The following is a 10,028-nucleotide window of genomic DNA, read 5'->3' on the forward strand; positions in this document are numbered from 1 at the left end:
CAATTTTTTTTGTTACGTGTTTTTAAATAAGAAAAATGTACTTTATAAATAACAAATAATGTATAAACAAGCACGACCTCGTATATACTGTACATAATAAAAGACAATGTAAAGAAATAAACTGGTTTTATTAAGTGTATTTACCTTGAAGATCAGACGAAGATGCTGGCGGAGGTGGAGGGGATAACTTTTGCCTTTTTCGCCACACTTTCCTCGCTTTCACTTGCAGGGCGTTTCAAGAAAAACCTGTCCAACGAGGTTTGTTTCTTCCTCCCTTTCAAAATGTTTCGAAAATGAGTGAGGCAAGTGTCGTTACACAGCGCCAACGCACGACCTGTTGCAACTTTTTCAGGGTGTTTCTTTTCAATAAACTCTGAAATTTTCTCCCACATTCCCAACATTTCCTTAATCTCACTTGTAGCGATAACCACCTCCGCCTCTGGCTCCTCCGCGTTAATTTCCTGCAAAACCTCCGTCTTCTGCTGCTGCTGTAGCTTCTTTAATTCCTCCGTTGTCAGTTCCTCGTTGTGTTTCTCGACGAGGTCGTTAACGTCTTCTTCATCCACTTGCAGGCCCATGGACTTTCCGAGGGACACAATCTCCTCCACCACTGACACTTCAGGTTCGAATCCTTCAAAGTCCCTTTCAGACACAACCTTTATTTATATATTTTTATATATATATATATATATATATATATATATATAATATATATATATATATATATATATATATATATATATATATATATATATATATATATATATATATATATATATATATATATATATATACAGTGGAACCTTGACTTACGAGTTTAATCCGTTCCGTGACCGAGCTCGTAACTCAAATTGCTCGTATCTCAAATCAAATTTCCCCATTGAAATGCATTGAAATGCTATTAATCCGTTCCAGCCCGCCAAAAACCACACCAATTTTTTTTTAAATATACAGTATATATAAAAATATCTCGCGCTTTATATTTCACCTGTATGCAGCATACAAGTTGGCAGGATGGCCTGGACTGGAGGTACGCACACTTGACTCTAAAGTCTAAACTGTCCAGCCTGGGTTTGAATCCCGACCCAGCTATAACCTGTCATGGGTGAATCACAGGCAGGGTGATTCATCAATGGGTGTACCGCTAAACTGGGCGCCCCGTTTGCGTCCCATTAGTTGTTGGATGTTAAGGATCTCACCGTGTTTTCCACAAAGAGAAGGCGAGCTATCGCCGGCACTCTGAACAAGTTGACGGCAGAGATACTGTACTTGCACGGCATGATAACCACGTGTCGCACGATCTCTTGTCATGGTCCACAAGATTATCACAGAGAGGTGCAGATTCCAGCGTTTCGAGATCTGATCCAGGCCTATCCAACGAGACCGGTCCCAGCGTTCTAGGCCCGGTGGTTGTCTCAGACGGACCCGACAACGGCAGTGTTCGTTTTAACTCGATTCGATTCGAGCGCCGACGTGCCGGCGAACAAAACCGGTCATATCTTTTGAACGCGTGGCTCGATTTTTACAAAATGAACTTTTTCTTGAAGGTCTGAACCGTGCGCTCAAAACGATACCGAGTTTGACCCTGAGAGAGCCGTTTTGCGCCGGCAAAGGCGCCTTGTGTGACGTGAGGACCACGTCGTGCTGCATAGATTATCATAAATTATCATATCATTATCGGCGGCGTTATATATCATTAGCGCTATACGACAGAGATACTGTACGTGCACGGCAAGATAACCACGTGACCGGGTGGCGAAAGCTCGTAACTCGGATCTCGGCTCGCATCTCAAAGCAATAAACTGCCAGAGTGACGGCTCGTATCTCGAAAAACTCGTAAGTTGGGGCACTCGTAAGTCGAGGTTCCACTGTATATATATATATATATATATATATATATATATATATATATATATATATATATACAGTGGTACCTCGGCTTACGAGTTTAATCCGTTCCGTGACGGAGCTCGTAAGCCAAATCGCTCGTAAGTCAAAGCAAATTTTCCCATTCAAATGCATTGAAATGCTATTAATCCGTTCCAGCCTCAAAAAAAAAACACCAATTTTTTTTGTTAGGTGCTTTTAAATAACAAAAATGTACTTTATAAATAACAAATAATGTATAAACAAGCACGACCTCGTATATACTGTACATAATACAAGAGAATGTAAAGAAATAAACTGGTTTTATTAAAGTGTACTGTATGTATTTACCTTGAAGATCAGACGAAGATGCTGGCAGAGGTGGAGGAGATACCTTTTGCCTTTTTCGCCACACTGTCCTCGCTTTCACTTGCCGGGCGTTTCACTAAAAACCTGTCCAACGAGGTTTGTTTCTTCCTCCCTTTCAAAATTTTTCGGAAATGAGTGAGGCAAGTGTCGTTACACAGCGCCAACGCACGACCTGTTGCAACTTTTTCAGGGTGTTTCTTTTGAACAAATTCTGAAATTTTCTCCCACATTCCCAACATTTCCTTTATCTCACTTGTCGCGATAACCTCCTCCGCCTCTGGCTCCTCCGCGTTTAGTTCCTGCAAAACCTCCGTATTCTGCTGCTGCTGTAGCTCCTTTAATTCCTCCGTTGTCAGTTCCTCATTGTGTTTCTCGACGAGGTCGTTAACGTCGTCTTCATCCACTTGCAGGCCCATGGACCTTCCGAGGGACACAATCTCCTCCACCACTAACACTTCCTCAGTAGCACTAACACTTTCGGACACAACCTCAGGCCACAGCTTCTTCCATGCAGAGTTTAAGGTCCTCCTTGTAACACCCTGCCAGGCCATGTCGATAATTCTGAGGCAGGCCACGATATTGTAGTGATCCTTCCAGAACTCTCGAAGGGTGAGGTTTGTGCTCTCCGTAACCTCAAAGCAGCGCCGGAACAGGTGCTTGGTGAAGAGCTTTTTGAAATTGGAAATCACCTGCTGGTCCATGGGCTGCAGGATAGGGGTGGTGTTGGGTGGAAGGTAGCGGACCTTAATGAATGCAAATTCTTCAAGGATGTCGTCTACGAGGTTTGGTGGGTGTGCGGGAGCATTGTCAAGGACGAGAAGGGCTTGCAGGGGTAGCTTATTCTCCAAAAGGTACTTCTTGATGCCAGGACCAATGACCAGGTTTACCCACTCCACAAATAACTGCCTGGTAACCCACGCCTTTGCGTTTGCTCTCCACATAACCTGCAGTTTTTCTTTAAGGATCTTATGAGACTTAAACGCTCTGGGGTTTTCAGAGTGATATACCAGTAGCGGCTTAATCTTGCAGTCGCCACTCGCATTCGCACACAGTGCAAGGGTTAACCGATCCTTCATGGGTTTGTGGCCTGGCATGCTCTTCTCCTCTGCCGTTATATACGTCCTCCTCGGCATCTTTTTCCAGAAGAGCCCTGTCTCGTCACAGTTGAAGATTTGCTGGGGGATGTATCCTTCCGCTTTTATCAGTTCGGCAAAAGTTATAATAAACTCTTCGGCTGCCTTCACATCCGAGCTTGCTGCCTCACCATGCCTGACGACGGAGTGAATGCCGGTCCTCTTCTTAAAATTATCAAACCATCCCGACTGGCTTTGAATGACTCTTCCGATGCCTCGTCCGTTGATGTTCCCGCCGTCTGCTGCACCAAATCCCTGTAAATGTCTCGTGCCTTCTCACAAATGATGCTCTCGGTCATGGTATCTCCTGCGAGCTGCTTTTCCGTCAACCACACAAACAACAACTTCTCCATCTCTTCATGGACAGAGGTCCGTTGCTTTGAAATGGTCGTAACGCCCTTGGCTGGCGTTATAGCCTTTATCGACTCCTTCTGCTTCAAAATCGTACATATCGTCGAAGTAGTACGATCGTACTGCCTCGCCAAGTCGACAACACGCATACCTCGCTCATGTTGTTCGACGATTGCGTGTTTCGTATCCAAACTCATCATCCTCTTCTTCCTCTCAGGCCCACCCTTGGCACTCACTTTCTTCGGACCCATGGTTGAAAACGCGAAATTTTACAGAAAAAACCACTTTCACAAACAAAACAGCAGCGATACACGGCAGAGATGCTTTCACGGCAAGATAACTGCGTGACCGGAACCGGAAGCCACAACCGGAAAATTCAAAAAATAAATTTTTTGAGCTCGTACATCGGATCTAGGCTCGTATCCCAAAGCAACAAACCGCCCGAGCGACGGCTCGTATCTCGAAAAACTCGTACGTTGGGGCACTCGTAAGCCGAGGTACCACTGTATATGTATATATATATATATATATATATATATATATATATATGTATATATATATATATATATATTGTTGCGGAAATGGCCCTTAGTGGTTTATTAAATATAGAATTAGTTCAGGTCCCCTCTTAGATGTATGTTTACCATAGATCGTCTGTACTGGGATGGTAGTTTTGTGTCGGAAGGTGTAGCAGGCTGTTTTGTGTGGTGCATTGGTGGTGTACAAGAGACGGTTCCCTTTTAATTACATCTTGACAATCAAACAAGGTGCAAGTTCCATTAAGACCGGCCTCGGTTGCAATGCCATGATCGAGGCAATGGATTGACGTGAGAAAGCGCGATTGAGCGGGCAAAAACGACAAGCGCCGTCAAAAACTGGAAGCGGCGCTTCGAGGGGTCGCTGAGGACGTGCGAGGGAGGAGGTGGAAAAAAGACGCATGCGCGGATGGCGTGTGGACAGGCCTTCACGGCGGGTTCCCGCCGGAGAGCTCTCTCCGCGCGTGGTTGAGCGGGAGAAACGGAAATCGTGCTGATCGCGTGGCCGATAAGGAGAGCGGGTGGCCGCCATTTCGCGACGCTTGATGCGTGGCCGATAAGAGGGCGGGCCGCCATTTGGCAGACTGCAGGCCCAAGCGGGGCCTTCGAATCCGGCGACATCGGCTTGTTACGAGCTGCATTCGCCCTTTTCACATCTTCACCTCTCGTCCATCAACACCACCAAGTACCCCCCTGTCTTGTATGAATGTTGTCCAGGCCTAAGGTTTATCTCGTTAGGGTCACCCCGCGAAACCCTTAATTGTAGCTCCCTAGATAAGAGCGGGTTATTACTCATAGTTGAATTATAATGTTATCGTGAACGCCTTGCTTGTTTTGTGTACCCTAATGTTCCCCCATTAAATCTGGTTGATTCGTATGGAAGTTGCCGCACTGCATTCATCTGTGTCGCATTGAAGAGCAATCCGCTCGATTTGTAATTAAAACCAAGCTGGCTACAGGTTGCGGCAGACTTCGCTCGGTCTCTGACAAACCCAACCTGTAGCGACGGGTGTCTCCCCAACTGGCAAGGCACAGGTGTAATTTGGTATCGCGATAGAGGCGCGTAACCCGAGATCTGTGTCGAACCAGCCGGCGTTGCACCCGTGGGACGGCCGTGCCGGGAGGCGCGACCCGTCACCTACAACACTGGTGTCGAGGAGTTGGATTTGGACCTGGGGTGCATTTCGCACCCCGGACATCGATTGTGAGAGGCGCGTAAAGAGAGAGAAAAAAAAAAAACACGTCGCTCGCAAATTCCAAATTTGGTTTCATTTTTATTTTGAGTGGATTGGGTGTCAAACTTCGTAATTTATAAAGGAAGATGGAGTCGCAAAATGGCTGCGCGGCTCAGCAGCGTGACACGAGGTGGGAGAGAATCGGTATTAAGAGTGCAACGAGCCGCACATCACGAAGAAAACGCTCCCACCCACCGATCCAAACCACGTGGTCACAGCATGCGTCATGGCAAAATAAGCAGGACGACAATGCGTACATTAACGAGCTTCATGCACGATTGGACGATGCCTGGGAGCAGGTGGAGTGTAAGGAGGATTATATTGGGGAGTTACACACGAAATTGCATGAGGCACTACAGCAGGCAAGTGAGGTTCAGGAAAATGAGGAGCAAAGGGAGTCACAACAATTGGTCGATGCACAGGAACGAATTCACTGGACGGAAATGGCCTTGGCCGGCGCATTGCGAGACAACACAGATTCCAGATGGGAACGAGCACGGATTCTCGAATTGGAAGGCATAGGGAATCAATTGGTGGAAAAAGTCCAGGTACTACAGGGAGAAAAGAGGAAAGTAGAGGGGAGTACCCATGAGTTGGAACAACTGAAGGAAAAGGTAAGATCCGGTGATCAGACAAGAGAAAGCCTAGAACAGAAGATAAAAAGAGGGGAGGAATACATGGAACAAGAGAAGAGCAAACTGAACAAGAGAATAGAGAAAGAACAAAGCAGAAACTCCCGGGATCGGGAGAACTTGAAAAAGGAAAGAGAGGAACACGATTTGGAATTGGAACAACTGAAGGGAGAATTGTCTGAGAAATCAAGCCAGTTTCGGGAATCAGAGTACAGAGGAAATGAACTGGCACGTCAAATGGAAAGTAGCAAGGAATACGGGAAGAGGATGGACAAAAGGAGAGAGGAAGCATGCGAAAGAGTAGAGGAGATAAGTGAGGAAAAAGAGAGGATGGAGAGTGAAATGTTAAGGAAACACACTGGGCAGATTGAGCAGATAGAAGGTAAAGCAAGACTAAAAAATGAGATGGAGTTACAGAAACACCAAAACAAAGAAAGGGAATTACAAAACAAGCTGAGGATGTTAAGTGAGGAAAGAGAGAGGACGGAGAAGGAAACGTTAAGGAACCACACTGTGCAGATTGAACAGATGGAAGCCAAAGCCAGGTTAAAGAATGACATGGATGAAAGGGTAATGAAAGAACAACGAATGAAGCAGGAGAAGGAAATCAATCAATTGAGAGAAACGACGAGATTGGAGAATGAAGAACAAAAGAGACGATGGGATACGAAACAAAAAGAATATGAATTTGAAATTGATCAACTAAAAAGGAACTACACTGTGCAGATCGAACAGGCAGAAGCCAAAGCAAGGTCAAAGAATGAGATGGATGAACGTGTAATGAAAGAACAACGAATGAAGCAGGAGAAGGAAATCAATCAATTGAGAGAAACGACGAGATTGGAGAATGAAGAACAAAAGAGACGATGGGATACGAAACAAAAAGAATATGAATTTGAAATTGATCAACTAAAAAGGAACTACACTGTGCAGATCGAACAGGCAGAAGCCAAAGCAAGGTCAAAGAATGAGATGGATGAACGTGTAATGAAAGAACAACGAATGAAGCAGGAAAAGGAAATCAATCAATTGAGAGAAACGACGAGATTGGAGAATGAAGCACAAGAGGGACGGTGGCATAAGAAACAAGAGGAATATGAATCGGAAATTGACCAATTAAAGGAGAAAGCAAGGGTGGAGTCCGCAGAGATGGAAAGACTCCGGAAAGGTAACGAACAACTAAAAAGGCTCAGAGAGGAAGAACGACTCAACTGGGAAAGAAAATGGAGCCAGGAAGTAGGGCAGCACAATAATGTGGGATGTGTGACGTCATCACAGGGAGGAATGTTAATGGTGCAGGACTTGATTGGCATCACTCGTCGAATGAAACAACAATTGGAGCAAACCCTGGTGATGGAGACATGGAGGGAGTATACGGGGTTGTTGACTCATGAAACACATTTTGAGCAGGTCCAGCAAGTGAACCTGACAGGCCCAGAGGAGTGTGGCGAACCAATGATGAGCGACCGGACCGATGTGACTTTGGAACGAAGCAGGTACGAGGTACGTGGGCATCTGCATACATGGTGCGGACGATGAGCTTAAGTTCGCAATTGGATTTGATGTTAATCAAGAGACTCTGTCCGATGGGGTGCACGTATGCGTGACACCTGAATGTGTGGATGGAATGCCTGTGGATGAATGCTGTGAGCCCATAGTCCAGTTTACAGCACCGGGGTGTGCTGTCAAGGCCGAAACGTGTGTGAGTGCGGAGCATGGAATGAGTGGTGACGTAGGAAATAGGTTCGAGGTGCAAGGGGAAATAGAAATTCCACCAGGAGCAGGCTTTAGAAAGGGGATTGTAATTTCTCCCTCAGCTTCACAGGAACTTCGAGGTAGAGCGCAGATGCGTAGCAGGCGGCGTTGGCATGCGTCACATACTCCCTGGACCCATTTTCGAACAAAAGGGGCCCAGCAACGACACCGCCAGGTGTCCCTTGGTCATCGGACCTCTCTGAGGACACGAGGGGTTCGGCTAGCTAAATGGGATTTACCTGTCTTCAGGGAATTAAAGAGAAGAGGGGGAGGCCGCTCCCCCAAGTGGGGTCTACCTGACTTCCGCGAACCCTGGAGAAAAGGAGGGGGTGGACCACGACCCCAATTGAGACGTGACCCTTATGAGCCGTGGCGGAAAGGCGGCGGGGCCATGTAAGGGGTAATGATGGATTCCTTCCCTCACTCCCTTTCCAATGAGCCACAGAAGCAGGCCAGATTGGAAAGAAAAAAAAAAAAGGGAATTCTTGACTGAAAATAATATCAAGAGAGATTGCAAATTGAGAGACTGACAGAAGAGACAAGAGTGGCACAAGTGGATGTGCGTGACTATTTAAAAAAAAAAAAAAAAAAGTGAGAGAAATAGTGGGGACATGACAGACAGGGCGTTAAACACCCCTGCAAAAAGTGGAAGGTGTTGGATGGTGTTGTGGACTGGGTGTGTGGCACTGTGGAATGAATGACGAAGGTGTTTGGGATGAATGGCGTGATTGTGTGAATGAGGAGAGTGAGTGCGAACAATGTACCCTGTTGGTAGGAGTCTCCTAACCAAGTGAGTGTAGGTTAGGGGGACTTAGTGGATTTGACGTGGATTCTGGCTGCTGTTCCATTGTGCAGGCGGACTGCTAGGGGTAGGTGCAGCCAAGTTATGGTGGTACTGGCTGGGAGTGTGACATGGTATTGGAAGTTGGTGAGTCGGGAGGGGACACCAGACAGTAGGGTTTAGAGTGCTAAGAGAGCACAGTGCGGGGGCTAGAGAGCCACCCGGTTAGAGTGCTTGGAGAGCACAGTGTGGGGGCTAGAGAGCCACCCCTTATTTAGGAGCGCCAGAGGCGCGCTCAGGTGAACCCCGAGGTCGCTGGGTGTCCCCCACCACCTATTGGAAGCAGGCAAAGAGGCCTAGTTGTAGTCACACTCCCCAGCCAATGAGTTATGCCTGGCACCACCAAGTGAAGAAAAAGAGACAAATAAGGGCCTTGCCCAGGTTTAAAAGAATGGAACAGTGTGCCAGGTTGGGAAAAATGGGTCATTAGGATCATTGTGGCAATGGCAGGGTTTGTGCCATTGGTTAGAGCTTCAAGTAAAAGGTTAGGTTCGATGAACTCCCCTCCGCACCATTCATGTGTGACACCTGGTACGAGTCGTGTTGATGGGAAAGTTGTGAACAAGGGCCAGGTTCGGTCGCCCTCTCCAAGTGCCAGAGAAGCCACCAGTGTGTCATGAGCACACAGATAACAATTGATTAAGAAGCACACCATCCTGTCAGCTAAAAAGTAAAAGGACTTTTTAAGAAGACCATACTAAAACAAGTCGTACCAAGATAAGTCAGGCAAGGAAGGTTAAGGGTACTCTTCATTTTGCCTGGGCTGAGGTCATCACCCCCACTTGCACCCTCAAGAATGCCTCCAGACTGCATTTGCTTACCATCGGTAGAACTGTGCCACCTGCTGTCCAAGGCAGGGCTTGTTGCCTGCTGCTGCTCGGTTGTGTGCCATGTGGGCCGAAGCATTTTTGTGGGCCATGGAGGCCAAAGTGCTTTTGCGGGCTGTTGCAGCCGAAGATTCATGCCGTCTTGTGGGCTCAGTGGGCCGAAGGACTCTTTGTGAGATTAGGCCACTGGGCCGACTGAACTCACCTGGTGAGAGGCCAATAAGGCCACGAAGTAAGGAAACCCCTCTGGGGTGAAGACACAACATTGCCGGGAGGAGGCGTGAAGGAGCGAACACGTCAAGAAGCTTTGAAACTCTGAATGTCTTGCTCCGATGTGAATATTGGTGTTGAAAGTAACATTGAATGCCCTCCTGCGCAAATGCATAATTAGAATGTTAAGTATTGTGCATAGAGTGTGGATGTGTTTGTTAGATTAGTGATCCGACACACTAGGATAGGGACATGCCAATCTTACTGATACTT

The 10,028-nt window shown here is 46.7% G+C and overlaps 1 protein-coding gene across 1 annotated transcript; it reads left to right on the top strand.

The window, feature by feature from the left end:
- The first annotated feature begins 4,755 nt into the window (after positions 1 to 4,755).
- LOC144889101 (uncharacterized) lies at positions 4,756 to 9,800 on the top strand. The gene is made up of 3 exons (XM_078768973.1): positions 4,756 to 7,376; positions 7,533 to 7,625; positions 9,549 to 9,800. Exons 1-3 carry the CDS (start codon positions 5,577 to 5,579, stop codon positions 9,798 to 9,800), a joined length of 2,145 nt encoding a protein of 714 aa, XP_078625099.1. The 5' UTR covers positions 4,756 to 5,576.
- Positions 9,801 to 10,028: the final 228 nt, after the last annotated feature.

This window comes from Myxine glutinosa, unplaced genomic scaffold, assembly GCF_964187855.1.
Source record: "Myxine glutinosa unplaced genomic scaffold, kmMyxGlut1.1 SCAFFOLD_805, whole genome shotgun sequence".
Classification (NCBI taxonomy): Eukaryota; Metazoa; Chordata; class Myxini; order Myxiniformes; family Myxinidae; genus Myxine; species Myxine glutinosa.

What these genes read in the sequence shown, in the direction of transcription:
- LOC144889101 (XM_078768973.1), top strand. Translation starts at nt 5,577, where the DNA reads ATGGAGTCGCAAAATGGCTGCGCGGCTCAGCAGCGTGACACGAGGTGG. An exon ending in AAGTAGGGCAGCACAATAAT is followed by an intron (nt 7,377 to 7,532) that starts GTGGGATGTGTG and finishes CATTTTGAGCAG; the next exon opens with GTCCAGCAAGTGAACCTGAC. An exon ending in TGGAACGAAGCAGGTACGAG is followed by an intron (nt 7,626 to 9,548) that starts GTACGTGGGCAT and finishes TACCATCGGTAG; the next exon opens with AACTGTGCCACCTGCTGTCC.